This window comes from Pleurotus ostreatus (genome assembly GCF_014466165.1).
Source record: "Pleurotus ostreatus strain PC9 chromosome Unknown scaffold_7, whole genome shotgun sequence".
Taxonomy (NCBI): Eukaryota; Fungi; Basidiomycota; class Agaricomycetes; order Agaricales; family Pleurotaceae; genus Pleurotus; species Pleurotus ostreatus.
The window spans coordinates 611079-632771 of record NW_023503162.1 but is presented as its reverse complement, the minus strand read 5'-3'; the positions used below and the strand labels follow the sequence as shown (position 1 = coordinate 632771).

At 50.1% G+C, this 21693-nt stretch overlaps 5 protein-coding genes across 5 annotated transcripts; 4 read left to right on the top strand and 1 right to left on the bottom strand.

The window, feature by feature from the left end:
* Window positions 1–240: 240 nt before the first annotated feature.
* On the bottom strand, window positions 241–1039 carry CYP10 (Peptidyl-prolyl cis-trans isomerase cyp10; the record flags this gene model as incomplete). The annotated part of the gene is made up of 6 exons (XM_036778893.1): window positions 241–291; window positions 360–572; window positions 626–787; window positions 841–879; window positions 945–980; window positions 1037–1039. 6 exons carry the CDS (start codon window positions 1037–1039, stop codon window positions 241–243), a joined length of 504 nt encoding a protein of 167 aa, XP_036628282.1.
* A 153-nt stretch (window positions 1040–1192) lies between these two features.
* PC9H_009388 (uncharacterized protein) lies at window positions 1193–3265 on the top strand (the record flags this gene model as incomplete). Its single annotated transcript, XM_036778892.1, has 10 exons — window positions 1193–1384; window positions 1461–1479; window positions 1534–2266; window positions 2320–2372; window positions 2423–2616; window positions 2675–2783; window positions 2836–2890; window positions 2941–3073; window positions 3128–3161; window positions 3216–3265. 10 exons carry the CDS (start codon window positions 1193–1195, stop codon window positions 3263–3265), a joined length of 1572 nt encoding a protein of 523 aa, XP_036628281.1.
* An 8439-nt stretch (window positions 3266–11704) lies between these two features.
* Window positions 11705–13582, top strand: PC9H_009387 (uncharacterized protein; the record flags this gene model as incomplete). The annotated part of the gene is made up of 3 exons (XM_036778891.1): window positions 11705–12403; window positions 12454–13156; window positions 13209–13582. The coding sequence occupies 3 exons, from the start codon at window positions 11705–11707 to the stop codon at window positions 13580–13582; spliced, it is 1776 nt and encodes a 591-aa protein (XP_036628280.1).
* Window positions 13583–16445: 2863 nt separating this feature from the next.
* On the top strand, window positions 16446–17820 carry PC9H_009386 (uncharacterized protein; the record flags this gene model as incomplete). Its single annotated transcript, XM_036778890.1, has 10 exons — window positions 16446–16464; window positions 16522–16601; window positions 16659–16713; window positions 16767–16822; window positions 16870–17008; window positions 17058–17084; window positions 17134–17227; window positions 17278–17395; window positions 17451–17591; window positions 17641–17820. The coding sequence occupies 10 exons, from the start codon at window positions 16446–16448 to the stop codon at window positions 17818–17820; spliced, it is 909 nt and encodes a 302-aa protein (XP_036628279.1).
* Window positions 17821–19617: 1797 nt separating this feature from the next.
* Window positions 19618–21274, top strand: PC9H_009385 (uncharacterized protein; the record flags this gene model as incomplete). The annotated part of the gene is made up of 8 exons (XM_036778889.1): window positions 19618–19826; window positions 19875–19894; window positions 19952–20046; window positions 20100–20178; window positions 20245–20766; window positions 20827–21005; window positions 21058–21140; window positions 21193–21274. 8 exons carry the CDS (start codon window positions 19618–19620, stop codon window positions 21272–21274), a joined length of 1269 nt encoding a protein of 422 aa, XP_036628278.1.
* Window positions 21275–21693: the final 419 nt, after the last annotated feature.

Genomic DNA, 21693 nt, shown 5'->3' with positions numbered 1-21693 from the left:
TCTTGTGGCTGGCGGATCAACGGATTACGACCGATCTACTAGTTTTCAGGGACGATCTCCTCGCGCTCGACTTCATGACGCGTCGACCTGAAGTGGCGCTACACATCTAAGGGCAACCAAGGGGCCCGAAAGGCTTGAGAGCGGCTACGCTCGAATCAGCTAGATTGAGTGGGCGTGGTCAGGAAGACAGCAATTGTAACAGCGCATCAACGTTTCATATATAGCTAACTATTCAGGCGTTCATCTTCCAACAAGCCTGGCGTCAGCAATGGGATTCGCGTGGATTGTTACCTAAAGATATGTAAATGTCAACTTCGGCCTCGGATGCAAAATCAGCGGGCGCAAGCAGGCACACTCACGTGGGTTAACTGAACCTCAGTGAACGGTCGGTTTTTGGCATTAACAGGAACGCGTTCTAACGCGTCCAGTGTGGAGTCCGCGCCATCTATGACCTTGCCGAAGATAGTGTATTTACCATCTAAATGAGGCTGTTTCGCGTAAGTTATGAAGAACTGCGACTTGTTAGTATCAGGGCCCGAGTTGGCCATCGCGACCATGCCTCGGGCATTAAACTGCCAGTCCGGGGTCAGTTTCGCTTCACCGAAGTAGGATCTTAATTACCAACCTTCAATGTAGACCTGATTTCGTCAGGAAAGGGTTTTCCCCAAATACTCTGGCCGCCTTTGCCAGTCCCTGTTGGGTCACCCGTCTGGGTCATGAATCCTTTGATATTACGGTGGAAGAGACATCCATCGTAATAATTTGAAGCGCAAAGGGCCAAGAAGTTCTGAGAGAGGAAGATAAGTAGAGATTCCCTCGATATTTGCAAAAAGATGGGACCTCAGCCGTCTTTGGAACCGCTTCACAGAACACCTCGATCTGTGTACAGGAAATTGCCGAATGGGTCAGGCTAGGATCCAGCTAGATGATCAGTGGGACTTCACCTTGAGCTCTCCATGGGACGTGTGCAATGTCACTGACTGCGAAAGATACAGTTACTCATCGTGAAACTCAGGGAGCGTGCCATGTCGGTTACCATCTGATGTGCAAGAAGGACGCTGGTGAGGGAGAGAGGGTTCGAACGTGGGTTTCAAGCTCCGACAGCTTTACACCAAATAAATAAATATATCCCCTCTCAGATCTCGCACTGACCTCAAATATTCCCGTTTTCCCTTCCGTCTCTACCACCACCATGCGCACTCCCTCCATCTACAGCCAGGACGACCCGATCTCGGCGGCTCTCCAGCCAGCCTCAGATGAGACAGAGACCGAGCGCAAAGCCCGTCTCGAGCAGGAGGCAGAGGCAAAGCGAATCTCAGAGGAAATCGACGAAGAGCTTCGTTTGGAAAGGGAAAGGATTAAACGCTCCAAGGGCGACGTGAAGGTAACGTACAAAGCTTGGCAGCTGCTCTTTGCTGGATATATGCGCATATACTGATGGATTTGGTTGGCGACACTAGCTTCTGCTTCTGGGACAAGGTACGCACTCTAAGCTTTGCTAGAGGGAGTTACAGAGTTTGATAAACATTGCAGCCGAATCTGGAAAATCTACTCTGCAAAAGCAATTCCAGCTCATGTACAAACCACATACTTTGGAACAAGAACGCGCTTCCTGGCGGACTGTCGTCTACTTCAACGTTGTGCACTCAATAAAGCATATATTAAACGTCCTCGAAGCCTGGGATGACGGGTTGGAGGATGAGATAGCAGACATGGACGACTCTGCCTCAATTGCGCCTTTCACCTCTCGTCACATCATCACTATGTCGGAACAGCCGTCGCCGTCAACATCATTAACGAGTTCTCCGCACACGGCCACCAATGGTTTACCTTCGTCTCCGCCAAGAAGCGAGGCTATCGAGGAAGCTGCTCGAGTACAAAACGGCGCCGTTCCCATCGCCCCCATTCGACGGCGCTTGACCTCTCTTGTCGCCGCTGACAAGCAACTGGCCGATCGGCTAAGCGGAGGCATTACTGTTTCGGGGTCCGGTAAAGGTGGAGTCTTCGTCCGCAGTGGATGGCAGGCTCGGGCTATCGAGAACGCGCTGGGTCGCGTCAAACGAAACAAGCGTACTTCGACAGACGCGGACACTAAACCCAGTAGGGAAAGTATATCTACATCAGAGAACGCCGACGATGCCTTAGTGCAAGAAGTGGGACGTTTACTCGAAAGCAGCAAGGAAGACATCCAGATACTTTGGAGCCATCCTACTGTCAAAGCTTTGATGACAAAACGGAAGCTAAAGTTGGATGAATGGTCTGAGTTGTCAGTGTCCATATCTTTCTTTCCGCGCTCCGACTTACCATCATTTTCCACAGCTTCTTGAGTCACATCACCCGTGTGGCAGCGCCCGATTACATTCCAACAACAGGTTTACCCCACTTCGTATGCCAATTTCGATGGGAATTGACAATTTGGCAGATGATATTTTACACGCTCGAATACAAACCATGGGCGTTGCAGAACATGTATTTGATGTGAACATTCACGGTAAATCCGTGGCATGGCACTTATACGACGTTGGTGGTGCTCGTGGGCAACGACACACATGGGTACCGTACTTTGACGACGCCAATGCCATCATATTCGTGGCTCCAGTCAGTGCCTTTGACCAGGTGAGCATCCAGAATTGATCGGCCTTCGGCGTTTTTCTCAGCGGTCCCGAATCCACAGTACCTGGAGGAAGATCCTCGTACGAATCGAATTGATGATTCTCTGCAACTGTTCACGCAAATCTGCTCCAACGCGTTGTTGAAGAACGTTCATCTGGTTCTCTTCCTTAGTGTGTATTCTCCGCCGTTGCATTCCTCATGCTTATCACCTAACTCCTTTAGACAAGACAGATTTACTGAAGAACAAAATTGATGCGGGCGTGAGAGTCCGCAAATAGTAAGCATCCGGAAGTGCATTCAATAGCGCTGGCTCACGACGCATTGTAGCATTACCTCGTTCGGAGAGCGGTCAAACGACTACGAAACAGTTATTCAGTACTTCCGCGCTCACTTTTTGCAAGTCCACCGGAGGAACAATGAGAATCGTAGAGTATTGTACACGCATTTCACCAGTGTTGTGGTAAGCTTCGATTTCAATCAGCCATCATAGAAGAGGTGTTGATTTCATTCCCAGGATACCAAGACGACTCAACGAATCATTGGGAACGGTATGTCGAAAATAGTCCATTTTCAGGCCAGATGACTAAAATACTTTGATGCAGTCCGTGACTCCATATTCCGCGGCTACCTTCAATCTGCAGCACTCGTGTAACGGTCAGGAACCTCCCATGACTTTCCCTATTGTTGGTTCTCGTGATCTCGCCGTATTCTCTCTGATGTTTCACCCTCCGCTTCTTGTCGACATTGCTCTCTCTCTCTTGCCTCGTCCAGAACGAGGGCAGCAGTTGCTTCTCTTGTACACCATATAGACACGAACCGCTATGCCGCCTGTCTCTACTCTCTTTCCAATGTACCTCCTGCAGACGTTCCTCCATCCAAGCTCCCTCCAGTTTCAATGACCGTCCTCGACCACGCTCAGTATATGTCCGCTCTTTGCGCCCCATCCATGTTAGTTGTCGCTCCCCCTCGTTGAACAAGGTTCGCGCTTTGTATAATACGTTATGGCAACCTACCCATACACTATGTGCACGTTCTCTTTTCTATTAACATTATATTTATTCTTAATCATCCCCCGATGTTACGCATTCATGGCTATTAATCGAGTTGCGGTGGTCTCCTGATGATGGCGGGTCCTAAGGCCTAACTACTCGAACTTATGGTCTGGGACGGGCTACACCTAGAACCGGGGACCGAAATAGATAGTTCGAACAGCGATTGATTGATTCACGTATCATTCCCTATCATGGTTTAATCGCAGGGTACTTGGGAAGAGAAATCCCTTTGAGTACACTTCGTCTTCTTTATGTAGCTTAATGAAGTCTCGCAGCTTGTTCTACCGTGGCCTCCGGGTATAGTGATACCCGTACTACACGTCAAACTGGCGCAACACTGATGTAGCATCAACGTTGCATTTGGAGAATTGCAGCCGTACCAAGAGCAGTCGAGCTAGCTTGCTAGAATGCCTCATGGACGGGCGAACTCCCATTCTTGGGTTTCGAAGCAAAGAGTGAGAGCTGCACCAGACTACGCATCAAAATAGCGTACCGGTCACGATGACCACTCGCAGAGAACAGTTGAATACAGCTATCTTTGGTACGTGAAGCGGACAGTTTGTGTCAAGCATGTCGGAGCAGCCATGTGGCAGAAATTAATCAATTCACATGGAAATCGTTTTGAACAATGTTACCGTCATGCCACCGTCTACGGCACACATTCGCATGATGTATTGTTGGAGTCATGTTCATGTACTTGCATTTACGGTTGGCGGGCTCCGACAGTGGGGTGGTTTTCTTTAGAGAACGACTAGAAATGCCATCACACTCAATTCCGTGCACCACATGCAGTCGCGGCCCAATGCCCAGGTGCTCCTGTCAAGGGACCGACCGCCGAGAGCGCGGCGTCGGTGTGACTAGCAAAGCTGTAACGACTGGCACAGCGAATAAGATGCGAACGGACTCAGCTTCGAACTCGTAGATGGTCTCGCCAGCCTTTGACAGAGGGCGCTCTTTTGATGATATTCTGCTAGCGTTGAAATATATTGAATTGAGATCCTAGATGGTGCAAGCAGCGTGAGTATTACATTGAGCTTTGACTCTTGACGACCTTCCGTGCCCTCCGTCGTCCTCGCCGCTATGTCGCCGCTGAGGGAAAATTCACTTAAATAGGCTTTAAGTTTCCGTAAGGGCCCGGTCTGCTCGTCGAGATGTCAGTCCCTCGGGCCTGGGGTTGGCGGAGATTGAACTTGACAAAACCTAGCGCTGGAGTCTGCTCAGGGCGCTTGGGAATCGTCACAAATAAGTCACAGACATCATGGTGGGAAAGCGGCAATAGATACAAAGTAAATACATGCAAACTTCTGCTTTCGGTATTTCTTGTATTTCTTGTCGGCGACCTGAAGTATCCCGGCTCAGTAGGTGATATACTAGTCCAAAAGAGTTTAACATGTGGTACGTTGGTTTAGCGGTTTGCGCGCTTGAGTACTACTTTTTAGCACGGAAAGGTTGCGGGTTCGAGCCACGGATTGTCCTTTTTTCACTTCTTCGTCCTGCTATCTCACCACTAACATTCATTAATAAATAAACACCACAAGCTGTAGTACTGTTTATTGGAGGGAATAGATAATGCAGTTGATACAAGGTGCCACCAGGTATATTAACGAAGCGTTTCCCGGCGGTCTATCGTCGTGGGGTTATCACATGCTGACTGGCTCGTTAGCGAGCATATGCATGGCCCGTGAACTGAATCGCCTGGTGAAGTGGTGATGTGAACGCGGGAAAGAGCGGTTGGTGGCGCAAGTAGGCATATGGAATCGCATATGAGTCTCATCATATTGGAAGGCGTTTCAGAAAATTTACTTCCAGAAGTTCGAACTTCCACACCAAGGCCAACTTATGCACCCTTGAGCATGGGATGAAAGCAGGGGTATCGAGTCCTGCGAGTAGGAGGGACCGCGAGCAAGCAAACGTTATTTTGGGCTCTAGCATCGGGACTCAGTCGAGCGGCCCATGACTTCATCTCGAGCCAGTGCTGGTGATCTACAGGAACAGTTGGAGGTAGGCCCTCCCATTCCACGTGAGGGAAGGTTAGAGAGGATTAGCAGGGAGCAGACCTGGAGTCATAGAGGGTGCGAGGAGGCAACCCTCAATGAAAGAAGGCCCGCGGAGTAGAAATGGAATCCCAAAATACGGATCGACCACGCGCACGAGTCCCAACATTACGTATGTAGTTGGGGATATTGGAAAAGAAAGAAGCAATTGCAAATAGCCTCCACGATGGGGAACGTCTGGATACGTATGCAGGGGGTTCCATGGGGCACTACAGGTTGGTCTAGTATGCTGGAGACGCGTCGACTGGCAGGACTCTGGGGTTTGCATCCTTATGCCCGGGACATGGCCGAAGTCTGGTTTAAACTTCTTCCCCGATCATGATCGGGTTCAACGAGTTCATTTTAATTCACGTATTCAGGCTGAAGAATGGGAAGGAAATAAATCGAGCTGCATGTGCTTCCTCCTTGGCAATGCGAGCGGCCAGTCAGCCAGTGGCCCAGAGGGCCTCGGCAGGGAATTTGCGAAGCGGGAGAACACCATCGAACGTCGCACCATACGTCGGTGAGGGTCGGGACTTTAGTGAGGCACAGAAGCAACGAACAAGAAGGTTGAGTGCGTATGACTGTTGATGCGCATTGTGCGCAACAAGTATGCTTGCTGTAATGGTAGCATGGTCATGACACATTTCCATCGTTTTTTTCCGCAAGAGTTAGCCGTCAAATGGTACCGCGCTGACCCCAAAGCGGCACAAGGACATGCGAGTCATGGTCGATATTATGGAGTTCAACGAATGGCGACAGCCGGGACGACCATATCGAGGCGCCGACATTCTTGCAGTTATGCATACTTAATGAGCGTACTGCATGCCAGTGGCCCTTGCTGCGTTCGTGTATATCCGCCACCGAGGACGCCGAGCCTTCTGATGCTGCATACATACTTGTACGTAGCGGGCGGGACCGGGCTTTCGGGAGATGCTCAAGAGCTCCCTCTGGGACGTCCGGTGGTCGGGAGTGCACAACTCCAACATGCCACCAAGTCGCAATTGTCAAAAACATGCTGTTGAGCGCCACAATCGATGCGAAGCCGTACGCCATAGAAACCTCGAGACGAATGGAACAACGGCACATGCACGCTCGTCATGGGTCTTGTCTTTTGATGAACCTGATGGATCGGTGGGCACCACAAACTGGGGTGTCTTGGGCGGAGGGCGAGATGGACTGAGTCATTTCAATCGGAGAGATGCGAAGGACCCAAGGAGTATGACTTTGGGGTTAAAGTGGAGAAACTCCCTAGACATCGATAGTGGAACAAGGGGACCTGTGGATGGTAACCATTGTTCGCATGCCCGTGGACTGCGAAGTCGAGCCAAATGGAGCCTTCGACGTGTCTGAAGAAGTAGCTGAGTTAAAGCGATGTTCTAAGAAGGTTTCTCTGTCAGGATTGCTCCCGCGTCGAATATAATGAAAGGAAGGTGCGGTTATGCGGCGAATGAAATCCGGAAAACCGGATGGTTCGATTTTAGCCTGAACAGAAGTCATATTGTATCTGTGGTCCTCGAACAGAGGGTCTGGCAGTGGAGGACGTGGAAGACAGGAAACGTCCGAGTCTGACCACCACAAATCACGAGGCTCGATCCCTTCCAAGGACAGACAAGGATGAAACAACGCGCATGACAGCTGCGCAACAAAATCTCCTACATCCTCAGCCCCGAGCTGCGCGCCTGACGATCCTCTATACTTCGGAGATGGGGAGAAAGGGTAGGAAGGGCCACGAAGGTCGACTATTTGGCACCAGGGTGGATAATTGATTCCGCTTGACCATGTGTATACAAAAGCACTAGAATACACTCGGGCGGATCCGTATGTACCCCTTTGAGCGTAGTTGCACCGAATGCGCGGAGGTGGACTCTAGGCTCGAAGGCAGAAGACTAACCAGAGATACGAGGGTCGAAGCCAGATACTGATGGGCCCATTCTGCATGCCGGAATTGGGGTGAGATTCGGGGGGCACATGCCAGACCAGGGAGTCCATTAGTGTTCATCTCCGAGACTATTGGGGAGGGACGACGGTTGCACCGGCTGGACCACCTCTGCGGGGACCAGGGTGCTGTCAAAGGCCTTAGCTGCGAACCAAGGCGGATGATCCACCTGCTGAGCTGGTTGCACAACAAGCCGAGGTCCCAAGCCGAAAGAAGCGCAACTTCAGAATGGAGCAATGTCAATCGTATCAAGGAGGATTGAAGTTGGAGGGAAAGACACCGACCCAGGTGATAAGTGTCCAGACGCGTCTTCCGTCGAATGGCTGGAGTGCAAAAGGTGTGCAGGAGGACATTTTAAGGCCTCCGCCTCAAGAACAACCTCTTGCAGAATAGATGCTACACAATCTAACTCTAACTTGGGGATGGTCCAGCCGAGCCACAGGTCAAAGATAGAGATAGAATGCTGGCGGTTCAAGATATCGTCGAGCCTACATCTCAACAATATCGTATCATATCAACCGATCATGTTTCAGCCATCCACAACTACAAGACGCACCAACATTAGCCATAGGACCCTCCTACATCAATCAATCATGGACCTGAAAACGGTTGTCGAGCGATCTCCATTGGAGTCTTGGTGGCTTCTGTAGCTTTCTGGCCTGAAGGAACCATCGGCGGTGGACGGGGTCAGAAACTGAGGTAGTACCAATGGGACAGAGCTACATTAAGACAGCACGATGCGCACTGGTTGTCAAGAACGTCGGGATAAGCCATATGCTGTGGCGTCCTCTTCCCCGTTAATCCGCCTCGAGGTCGTGCAGATAGAGGCTCGGATGCTTGGTATCCACGGGCACAAGGCGTAATGTCTCGAATTGAGGCAGTCTTGACATTTCGTTGCCCCTCGACCTCTACTTCCCTTGTCGCGCTGCCCGGTAAATATAATGAACGACTGCAAAATTGAGCCGAGCACAAAGGATGTACACCTTCAGGTTTGCGTACAAGTGACGGTTCATTGCTACTATCGTCAGGTTGCGAAAATGTCAGGAGGTTGGGGTGGTTCTGTTCAACGGGGAGTGTTTGAGGGTGACTGAACGGATCACGAACGATCGGCGTCGAACTACTGAACTTGCCGCCAACGGAGTTCGCCACATGGCTGCACGTGGCCGAGCGGATCAAATCTCCACGTGCGACCAACTTTAATAGGCCAACCGGTGCCAGCCCTGCGGCGGACGTCAAAGGCTGGACGATGTACTGCCTACATTCTAAACGGCCGAGTAGACCAACCGCAGTTTCTGAGTCGCAATAACGAACGTATATTTGAAACCAGTGAATTTTTCGAACGGTCCCATTCCATAAAAACGATGTCGGAGCGCTTCAGGCACAGACCTAAAGCTCCGCTGAGAGTCTGAGACACATTCGGAGGATGTGGCGGTAGACTACGAGCTACCCCTATATCGTAGATAATTGTTTCAGCCGCTATAGTAGACGTCAAAATAGACGTCCTCGTAATTTCTGCGGATGTAGATCAACGGGTAAGGGCTAGGCAATGTTGCCTTGGATCTGACAAGTAGGTGCTAGTATGGAAATTTCCTGGGCAACCTCGTCATGAGGTACCTGAACTTCCGCTCAACGAACCAGCACCTGCAGACGGACGTATCAATGAACTGACAGAACATGATACGATTCGGTCGGTTGATCGTGAAGTCTCCAGGAATGAGCGAAAATGCGATTCCTGTATTAAAAGGTCGATGAGTTGTAGATGTTTAAGTTGGACGACCCTTCAATGTAGGCCTTCACGACACCACCTCGTCGAGGAGGTACAAACAGTTCAGTGAGAAAGATAGCAGGTTTGATCTAAAAATATGTCACCACCAGTGGAATTCTGCACATGTCAGTCAGTCATTCAGAGTCTTCGATATCAACGGATTGTAACTATACAACGGAAGGCGGTTCCAGAGTGGGTGAGCGCCTCGGACTAGCTTCGAACAAGATCGGCGGATTTAATGAATGGCTATTGACATCGAAAATGTTACTGGCGGCTAAGCGAAGCTGGGGGCCTTTTCGTAGTCCACTGGTACACACATCAGCCAGTCTTTCTGATGCCTAGGTCATGATGGTCCGTTTGCGCGCACGAACCGCACTACTTCGGGGGTCGGAGGTATAACGACCTGATGAATTGGAGTCAGTTGGGTATCTAAAACGCCGATTTGCCCAAGATTTGCCACTATTACTCACAATCGAAATCGAAGTGGCGCAGGCAGTAAGTCAGCCAAGGCACACAAGAAAGCCTACCCTTCCTGAAGCAAGGCACTGGATCGATGAAATGTTTCTCCTTTGCCCCGTATGCCATCATCGCGGGCGAAGTTCATTTTCACCAAGCCGGGACGAGAATTTGAAACAATGCAAAGGCTCCGACACATTGTCAGCGCATGCCTTTGCCACGACGCAGTTCGCTGCCAGTGAAAAGTGGACTTTTTGGGGCTTCAATAGACGTCAAGCCGCAAGCAAGCGAGGCCTTCTTTTTTGTTGATATACCTGAGCTTGCTGCCAGGTCGTGAAGTTGGACAGATTGTATGATGGGAGTTACTTCGCCATAAAGTTAAATCCGATTGGATGTGGGGAAGGAAAGCTTCCGTGCTCCGATCATCATGATATCAGCGTTACGACACCATTAAACCCCCCACTTAGGCGCCGAATACAGTTCAGTAATGGTTACTTCCAGCTTCCTGGTGCTTTCGTGCTTGGGTTTACCGAGGAGAGTGACAAGCGCCCAAGAAGGCTTCGTCTTGTCGGGGCGATGCGATGTCATATATTGATATTTGATCAGGAAGGCATTGCAATTTTACGAGTGAAATGCAGAAGTCCATTTCTTCGATACGGGCGCTCTATACTGTTGATACAATCAATCGAACTGATCGCAAGTTGCAGGCAGTGTCTGGATGATTTTGGGCCTCGAGTAGACTGATAACATTTACGCTCAGCTGTCGATCGCCCAAAATAGTCAAGAATGGTGGTCGATTATTGTGAGTGACCGCGATGCGCGACGAGAATTATGCGGCCGACATAGTCATCCGTGAGGCTGTGACTCCCACTATTAGCGCAAGAAAGGAATAAATTACGGTCCGACATCAAAGGTATTCACTCACCATGTAGGATGACGCGGGTTCAATATTGCCAATCCTTGATGGTAATTTGACCACGGCCGGTACGCAAGAGAGCCAAAGGGCCTAGTTCCCAAAGTACCTGCGTCCGAGCACAGCAAGGGTGCTAGGACATTACCGTGAAGCTCCACTTATTTTGAACACGAGTCACAGGGAAGAATTTGTAGACTTGGTTGATCGTAATATTGCCAACGATAAGTGGTTCGCAACACAGAAGACCGAGCCATCGTGACCGTTGACGGGCGAATATAAGAGACTTGGTCGCGAGGTAAGGGTGTGCGACGCCACAAGTGTCGACTAAGGCCCGAAGGTGCCTACAGCCCGCAATACCTTTAGGACTTAGTCTGCAGAGGTCGCGTTCAACAAATGGAATAAGACCAGATCGACCGTACTAGAAGTACTGCGAGGAGCGATGGGCCATTGTGCGAAGAAATTGGAGTCCCGCGACTTCGAGAATGAAACTCAAGATTTTTGCGGAAAGCAGAGGCCGAGAGACCATGCGGACTTGTGGTTGAGCCCAAGTCAAGTGTGTGATTGGTGGAGAAAGCGACTGCAGCGGTTGACTAGGGTTGGAGAGGTTCCTTTAGAGACGAGACGCATGAAAGCCTTTGCATTCCACATGGCAATGATGAACCGAGCTAGTTCGTTTGGCGCGCAATGCAGGGGCATGCCCATTTGGGTCGGACCGGATTGAGATCAAGTATATAACCAGATCTCCTAACCCAGCCCAAGGGTCTGTTTTTCCTACAAACCCCTTCCTCCTCACTGTCCACCACGACGTTGACGAGCTCCTCATTGACGACGGCGAAGGTCTCCAGTAACACAACCAATCTCTTGTTCACGCCGCCTTAGACGTTGCCCAAGCTGGCTATCGATCACAACATTCTCGTTCAGCCTCCTCCGGCAATGTCCCTCCTCACCCCGAACGAGTCCCATGCCTTCCAGTCGTTCCTCTCCCAGGTGGATTACGCAGAGTCAGATCAGGTAGCACCCGAGTGGTCGATGTACTCGTCCCCGGACATGATGCAGGAGGATCTTGACCCGGCCCAGGTCCAAAAGCGCGAAGCTTTGGCCAAGGCCACGAAGGACTTGATGGCTCTCGACGGAGGCCGGTGGCAGCAGCAGAACGGAGCGGGAAACCCGTACGGCATGCAGCAGCATCAACATCAGCAGGCTGGATACGACGCGTATCAGCAAAGTCCTCTCGAGCAGCACCATACCCCAAATATGGATTATGAATATGGCCACTACCAGCAGCAGCAGCAACACCAGCAGCAGCATCACCAACAGCAGATGCATCAGTCACCTTACACGCACTCACGCCACGAGATGTTCCCCTTCCTCAACAAGCAGCAACAGGCACATTATCCTCACCATGACCAGGTATTGCCGCCAATTTCGGTGAACGTCAACGGAAACTACGCCTCTTCACCTTCAAGAGCGTCAGCTACGCCGCCAATTTCTGCTTCATCGACGCATTCGTTTTCGATTGCGACACCAACATTGCCATCCCCAAATAATACCCCATTTCTCCCGATGAACGTATCTAACGGGTCATTACAAATACCGCAACCGCATCGCGGCATTCCCTCACCTGCTGGCTCGGTATGTAACGTCTATTCGAAATATAGCCTTTCTAAACCGCTTCTTTATAGCACCCTAGTTCATCCCGCGGCTCCCCCGCACTTCCCCCTAGTCTAAGCAACATGTCGAAACGGTCTACTTATGATGATCTTCCGTTACATCCTACGAAACGACAGCGCATGTCACCTGTAAGCGCTGCAGCTCACCCTTATCCGATGCAGCGCTCACGGTCACATCCCATCCCTGGCGCTGGTCAGTATCCTAACCACTATCTTCCCAATGGTCAACTCGATGGCGGTGTTCACATGCACCAACCACGTATATCTTCCTCACGGCTTGCACCTCCCTCGCGCGCCGCCTCGGTGTCATCCAATTGCTCATCACGGCCGGGTTCCTCGCACGCGTCAATGGCTTCTCTGCATCCCAATCCCTCTCATACAGCCTCGAGTAAACCTGCACTCCTCTCTCCATCGCAGAAAAAAGCAAATCACATACAAAGTGAGCAGAAACGCCGCGCGAATATTCGTCGTGGTTATGAGGCCCTTTGCCAAACTGTCCCCGCACTGAGAGAAGCGATACGCGACGAGGAAATGGGGAAAGGAGGGAAAGGCAGTGCAAATGGCGATGCCGATATGGACTTCGAGGACGACAAAAGCACGCGGAGATCGACAAGATCCAAACGGACCAGAGGCAAGACCACTAAGGACGAAGCGGCCAATGACAAAGTTGACGGACGGGCTGGCCCGAGAAGCGAGAACGTCGTGTTGTCAAAGAGTAAGCCCTGTCCACTGACTAGTTCCGTCCGTTCTAATACCTGTTATCGCAGCTATTGACTATATTACTGAGCTACTCGCTGAGCAATCAACTCTTCTCGATCGCATGCGAACTGCCCGCTCTGCACTGCCTTTCGGCCACCCAGCGCTTACACCATTATGTCAGAACCTGTGCGTGTTCAAGGAGAAGAAGTCGAAGAACGGCGACTCGACACCGAACTTTGCGAACAAAGGCGACGAAAACGCGGCCATGATCTCATTGAACGGTCTCAGCGGTTTAGATGCTTCAAAATTCAAAGAGGGGGCGATCATCAAGGACGGTGTCGTGATGGTGCCTCTATGGGACCGAGAATGGCGCGGCGGCGATGATGACGATGATGACAAGGACGAAGACGGTGACGGTGACGACGATGAAGAATCTGCCTAAGCCCAGACTCAATGCAAATCAAGTTTAATGCCCCCAATCTCTCATTTGTATCAAACAACGCCCCATTTCTCCCCTTCTACCCCCTGGACCGCCCAATCGAGCATCGGTTTCTTTCAGTTCGCTTCGCTTCCTCCATCGATGCTCCTTCACCCTACATTATTTCCTTCCTAATGCATCTTCCATCTACACCAACCAAATTCAAATACACCCTTCCTTCGGATTCGGTCCTCCGATACACATAATTTCCAATTCTTTCCTTGTTCCTGGCTTCGGCTTTGATTGGACGGACCGAACGGGCGTCCGCTATTTCCACTTTCATCTCACATACGTACTCTGCGTCAACAACATCTTATCGCAAAACTGTCCGACTTCACAACATCCGACCCCCACTGTAGCTTACCCCCGTCTCGCCTTCGAATGTACAGTTTATCATATCATACTATACTTAATTCTTAATAACCTGTCGGTCTTGTCACCTTACTACACCACCATGATATAGCCATAGAAAATCTTCCTCTCTTTCCGTTCATGCTTCGAACTTTTCGCCTTCGTTGTCTCCTTCAAAGGACTTCTTCTGCCCCACTTACGTCGCATCGATATCTACCATCATACCATCACGACTTGTCCAGCACACCACATCAAAATTGCATTCTTATACGAATTTATGAACGAGCTTTTTTTCGGTCGACTTTCCTTGAGACCCGTTCATGGCGGGCTCTAGCGGAGGTTTTCCTTCGCAAGTTGCCAATCGCCCGTTCCGATGTACTTGCTGTGATCATATGATGTGGCGTATTACGAAGATCTGTCGGTGTATCCAAATTCCATTAGGCTATTGTTTACTAACCTCTTCAGCTACTAGTGTCGATGTGACTACCATGGAAGCTTGGCAAAACCTGCCCCATGCTATGCATTAATTCTGGGCGCCCTAAATAAGGAGTTGGCTGCGGCGCGACGTACCTATATGGAGAGGGACGTTCCCAGACGTTTCCATTTCAGGGCATCCCCGGAGCGCTTCTTCGCGGGAAGAGGCGCAGAAGTCGGATCATACGGCGCTTTATTCCCACGGTCGCACTCAAAATTGTACTTGGTTGACTGCGGAATCCTATATGTAAAGTCCCCCAACCGGGCCTCGCGATCGGCAACGATCAGGAGTAGTGACCTCGTGGCACCCCCTTCCGATTGTCGCAACCCCCTAATATAGCGCACCCACTGAAAGCTTAATGTCCGAGCGCCTCATGCCGTGGAGTGGGACCCAGAGTATGCCGATTTGCAATCGATTGAACGACCATTGGCCCATTCAAAATCCACCCCAACCAGATTCTTACATTACTCATTCCGCTGAAGCCTGTGCCTGTAGAAACAATTGTATTACACCGCAAGATCTTTGACGCGAGGACAACTTGCGTCGGACTGGCCAGACTGGCCTCGCTGGGTGAATTCAAGGGACAACAGTTGCTCCGTTTTACTGCAGATTCAATAGTAAATCCTGATTTTACAAGAATGTAGACCTATGTCCGGTAACTGTAATCTGTGGTGGGTGTAATGTATTGACCAAGAGCGGCCCTTGTTCTTGGCCCGCACACTGTGACCGTCGGTTATTCAACAAAGTATGCACCTCTGGTAGCGCCGTGTCGTGGTGAGCGGAAGTATTCCCTGGGTGTATGTAGTTCCGCCTAACCGAGGCGAATTAGTTCTGGCCGGGATGCTTGAACTGTCAGTGAGCATAAATATCGCCATCTTCACATTCGACATAAATTACGAGATTACATATCAATCCTGCCATATGGCATGTATGAATCGAAGGATCCGTGCGACGGCCGTCATAAAAGAGATGGAGAGGCGGCAGCAAGACGGCAGTAGAATTTTTATTGCGCGGCCAAGTCGCGGGTCGAAGCAGTACCCCAGCCGATCGAAATTAGGCAAGAAGAACCTTCAAGAAGGGAACGAAGCTGTAGTAGATAGCGTGAGTAATGAACGGCTTGTTAGGAGATGAATCACAGAAGCCTGAAGAGACAGTGGCGCCCATAACGCTGGTCATTGAATAGTAAGGCCCCCAGAGTATGTGCGTCGGATGTTGTAAGGACTTCATGTCGAATATGGCCAGATGTGTCGCGATTTGATCCAGAACTTGGGGGGCGGGTACACCACGCCTCTTTGTCAAGCGATATAGGTGTGTCATACAAGGCTGGGTCCTCGTAAATGTAGTCCCTGGTGGTAGCGTAAGGTCAAAGCTCGCATATGTTGTTTGCGCTCGCTGATCGAACATGGTGCGCTTCTTGGAGGGGGTCCATCATCTGGGGTGAGAATGACACGTCAGAATGCTACACAAAGGTTCAGATAGCACCTCCCCCCACACGTGTCAATGCCATGCATCAGCGGCGAAATTGTTTGATGAGCCTCACGAAGCAGGCTTGAAGTACTACGCAGCCACTGCCGTGGACGTCAATATAATACCCGTAGACAACGGAGATTATCAGATAGACTGCTTACTGGGGTTGTCGTGGCATTGAGTCCTTCCCATGTAAGTTCCCGCTCTCTAAGTGAATCAGAAAGACCAAATGGCATTGAAGTGTGCAAGTGAAATGGCGAGGCTTGCCTTCATCGGTTTAGAGCATTGTGAACGCGTGTATGGAAAGATTGGTAGATTACACTCAATCTTGCTCGAGATCTACGAGGATAAGCAAGTATCACCACTGAATGAATCGGTAGTTCGTGAACTTTGCCCATATGCGACTTTCAGAGTCCTTGGCCTGTCGGCGAACCACGCTGTAGAATTAGAAGTTTATTCAGACTCCGCTTCAACTTATCAGGAAGTTTGACGCTCGCACTTTGTACCGCTCCGTGTCTTGAGAATTTCGGTTCCATGTCCCCAAAGTCGCAAGGTATCGAATCAGCGATGCCTCGGATGTCGATGTCTCAAAATTTACTCTAAATCGCAGTTAATGCCGATTCCAAACATTCGGCCGGTCATAAGAGGTCACATCCTGGTCCTACTGCTAGAAGCAAGTACCGGCCGCGAGTAGGCATCTCATTCACTACGTCGCTGTGATGTGTGTATGTGTCTGACGTAGCCTAGGACGGGGTTGGATGGACGAAGAGGACAATTGACGGGCCTGGGATTTGGGCTACATGTGCGTCGCCATCGCCTACAGAAGTAATCAGACTCAATGAAGATAGAATGCAGGCGTAAAAGGCAAGGAAAAACAAGCCGTTGGCGAATTATATGACTTGTTTGACACCGTACGTCTCCGGACGGCAAATCGCTTCTTGACTTACGGTCTAAAAAGCTGGCATCTGACATGTGGCCATTGGGAATTTCAAGCAACGATTCTGAAGGCGGCAACAGTGATGAAGAACTCTCCATTGAGGCGCAAATAGCTAAAGAAGTTGCTGCCATGAAACGACCGAAGATTGAGTCGCGATTTTGTAATAACGGTTTCACTCGAGAAGTCCAATGCTGACAAAGGGGTACTAGCTAACTGCATGACTGGGACCCCGTGTGGTATGTAATCATGAACTTGCTGTTAAGTGAAAGCTAATTCACATTTTAGTCATTTTCATCGCCTGCAAGGAGCCCGTTGATCCCGTCAGGCTGGTGGTCTCCCACGTCGAGAATGTACAACGCACTGGAATTTCCCGCACACGGTAGGAACGACGCGTCTTCTGCCATAAATGATTGATGACGTGTCGAAAAGTTATACACATCGATTAGTTCCTTCCGCTGGTGCTTGTGCCGCCAACCTACCTAATATCGATGATCTGTGCGCAAAGATTTTCAAATCATTCTTCGAAGAAAACCCAGGAACTTGGAGTGTAAACGCCTTGCTGCTCGGTCCCAATGGACTTGGTCACTGACAATTTTCTCAAGTACAAAGTTGAATTGCGAATACGGAACCACAACACACACTCTCGTGACGTATTAATTCAACGGATAGTACGATGCCTTCCCGAGGGCCACAAAGTCGACTTAAACAATCCGGAAATCTTTATACTTGCTGAAGTCTTCAAGGTGAACTGGCACCTTGTCCTGACCATCCTTTGTTGACACAACCAAACAGAGTGTGTGTGGCATTAGCGTTGTGAAAGATTATTATCGCCTTCAAAAATTCAATATTATGGAAGTCGGCAAAGACAAAAGCATCGCCACAAACTTTGACGGGGGAGAAGGACGTGTGTCAAGTGGTCAAGCAACCAGCCGAGGCGACAGGACTCTTCCAGACCCCGTTGCTAGTACATAGACACGTAACGTGGAATTTGATCTACTGCCGACTATAGAAGGAGTAATCTCAAGCTGTGGACGATAAGACATGGATCAATGAACTTCTATACTCACACCAACCATTACTAATGATCTCTGGCATCCAGATTTCCCTGTGTCGTCCGTGCGCACACAGTACCTATGGGAGGACTTGGCTCTTCCCAGGAGGTTCTGTGTTGTAGCACACGGTGCATGAATTACTCTTCCTCGGACCGCAGTTTTTATGTCATCTAACAACCCCAAACGTTCACACCTTTGGTGGCGCGACTGATGTTGCACCCTCGTCGAATGGGAACCTGGCATAGGGCCCATCAACCCCGAGTCTGAGCCACCGCCGCCTCCTCCAAATATTTTGCGGGCGGCTTAATTCAGTCGGGATGTACGACTTTTCGCCAGATTGACTGGGACGACCCTCTTTTGCTGTACCTACGGTGGCCGAACTTCGACCCGGAGCAGTCGGCCCCGTGGGCTGATTTCCCAAAATGGTTGGGACCCGACGACCTGTCGACACACCCATGCCGTTCAATCCAAAAGGTATTCGAGGTGTCTCCATTCCTTCCCGATCTACATTTGCTTCCTTGTAGAGTTAGTAGAACCCTGAGTCGCCGCGTCCCACACAAACCTTGCGATTTCAAATGTACCGACACTCGACTCAGAGGAACGCCTATCACAACTCGACCTGTCGATTCTTGTATGCGTGGCTAAGACTTCTTGTGATCCCCGCACCTCCCGCGCCCTCAAAGTACCACTCCATCATGTTTCCGGCTATTTCAAAACCAGATTAACCGGGAGCTGTGTAGAAAGGGTTTTCTAGCCTTTCTGTGTGGCAACCAGGTACGTCGAAAGTGCAATCGCCCAGATGACGCATTCCCTTCCTCATGCAATTTTCTCATGAGCACTTACATATATTCCGATTTGGGGTCGCGGGGCTTCTGGGTGTCCGACGGCGCGCCCCTCTATTATCCGCATACAGTTTCTATCTAAGTACTCAAAAACCTAGTCTTAGGGATTGAGGCCCCACTTTTGGTACGGTCACGCAGCAGGCTCAGGTGCTCGAGCTTCTGGATCTGGTGACGGAGTGATTCCTTTGGGCTTATAGATCATCCTCGTTCCCAGTCGAAAATCCACTAGCAACCAAGTGGTCACCACGATCCTTCGTAAGCTCGCTCATCAGGCACTCGTGGTGTAGCTCAAGGATGCAACCCTTAGAGAATATATCGACGCGTTTCATCCAGTAGTGGCCTAGTATCTTAATTGATTTCACGCGTCGTTATTCTGGGGGTAATGGCTGGCAAACCCAAATTTGGCCCTTCCTGGAGCTAATGAATCCCTCATGAATCCCTCACCATTGCAATGTGTCAACACACATGTAGTGGCAACAAGTCATCCAGACTTTCTCCAAACCCAGCCAACACGATGGCAATGCGTGGCTAATATCAACATCAGTAACGACAATATATCACGTCTGACCAAGTATGTATCTTCTAGACTTGTGAGTGCCGGCCAGGGCCGATTTTTTCCAAAAGGTCGCAAGGATGGCGCTAACCTATTATAAACCAATTTGCTTCCGCTCGATTGAGATCGAGATCTATTCAATCATAGGAACATAGCGGTTTCAAAAATCGAAGGCGACCGAAAGCCCTTCATTTCGTACAGCACAGCTTGTCTTGGTACTTAAGGAATCGGTCTCGAAGAGCTAAATGTTCGTAAACTTCCCGTATCCATCCTCATCACTGATCAGCGGCCCTCCGCCCGCCAACCCTACTATAAGAACACAATGTCCTTCACAGATTGGAGTACAGGACAGAATGTCGGCGCGGGTAAACAATCGTCGATGCTCGTGTCTACTTCGACTATCGAGGACTTCGGGCACATTCCATCCACCGAAGAGCAGACGCGCGACGAAGCGCAGAAGGCCGTAACCGGCCGCCGTAGCTGGAAAACCGTGAGGGGTGGTTCTGGAGAAGCGGTTTGGTCCCCACAACTGTAGGACAATCCCCTCTATCGATTCACACTATACTGATGGCTCGTCAGAGAGGCTGCTCTGATAGAAGGTAGGGCATAATCGGAGATATTCAGTAATCGCTTCGCTCACTTCGGAACGCTGTCAGGTTTAGAAAAGTACCAGCCGGAGAGTAAGAAGGCAACCAAGTCTCTGGGCAGGTTTCCGATGCGAAATCGCTTCATTTCGGACTACGTTTTCCAGGTTGGCGGATTGCTAACTATTTAGATTATACCACAATAATCCCCCTCCCCTAGGTCACTGGTAAGAGGCGGACACCGAAACAAGTGGGAAGCCGAATCCAACAACTTCGAGACACTTGCAAAGGAGAACACAGTAGGCCTCGAATTCTAGCGCTTCGGTATAAAACAATGCTCAAATATATCCTTTATTTGCAAATAGTCCTACGACTGATATCTCGCAATTCCGGGAGCTCAGGATCCGTCACGCCTGAGCCGCATTGCTCACCAGACCCATCGCCATCACCAACGTCATCTACTTTCCCCCCGGAGCATGCCACAATCAGCGCATCCACCCCAACCGAACTGCGGCAAAGAATTCCGATACAGCTGAGCGTCACCATCTCGACATGTGCTAGCTCCTCTAGCTCCAGGCCTCCATATGTCTTCCTTGACCCTCCTCAAAATATACAAGGGATCCGACTGGGATCAATACCGGAAGCAATGCATCTCGTTGATCACCGAGCATCAAAGATGCTCGCAAGTATGGATCCGTCCGTCATGATTGTATCTGGAGTTCAACTTTGGGAACAGTACGATATTTTCCTCCTGGAAGCTCAATCAAGGGCATTAGTCTATAAGGAACGCTGTCAATTGCAGCCGTGTCCGCCTACGCAAGTAGGCCAGTGGATCTATCGGACCGCTCTCGTGCAGGGGCGTTGGAAAGACTTATGTTGTGACCAATGTAAGTCGTTGCATCGCCTTAAACATCACGGCTAAATGAATTACCATCGATTGTTCGAAGTCCCTGAGCAGTACGTCATTCAACACTCCTTCGTGCCCTTGCCCTCCGTTATCACGGCAAGCAATAAGCACCAAGCTACGTATACTGGAGACGAAATATCAGTGCTTTATTTCTTCGATGGCCCGGTATACACCACGCCGTCAGACAACCTCTACCCACGGGGCATAAGCTATGATCAAGTAAGCGCTTGGATGGTTCTTGGAAGTATTAATCTAACCTTTTCCATCCAAGTCTTCATCTGGGTTTCCTTCAAGTATGCCCTTCTATGAGATGCCTCCGGATGCCCAATGGCCATGCGTCTTGTCGGCTAGTCGGTAGATTGCTGACCTTTCCTGCCTCGTCGAATCTCTTACGCCTGTTCCTTAGATCCACTGATTCTTGGACTCATGGCTCCAATAATACAAACGTAGGAGAGCAGCAATACCACTACCCTTACCATGGACAGTAAACGCCGTAACATCTATTGATCTCCACTAGGACTTCTATCCACGTTGCTGCATTTCTGAATGATCTCGGTATTTGTGTCTCTTTCATAGTATACCGACCAATTAGTTGTACAAGTGCTGGCTGCTGACGTCGGTAAACATATATACTTACCATCCGGTGGGTGCTCAGACTCCGGGACTCACTCTTGCACCGACTAATCGACGGGAAACAAAGAAGGCGTTCATCACATCAGTACTAACACCACAGGGCACACACACGGCGAATACTTGTCAATGCCATCATTACCATGTGGATTGAAAATAACGAGACCCCGCGGGCTGGATGGTCATATAGAACAAAGGCAACAATTTCAGCCAATCGAAACCCTCCGCCAATTCGCGGCCGTGCTAAAAACAACGGCGAGCTGTTTGCTTCGATAAG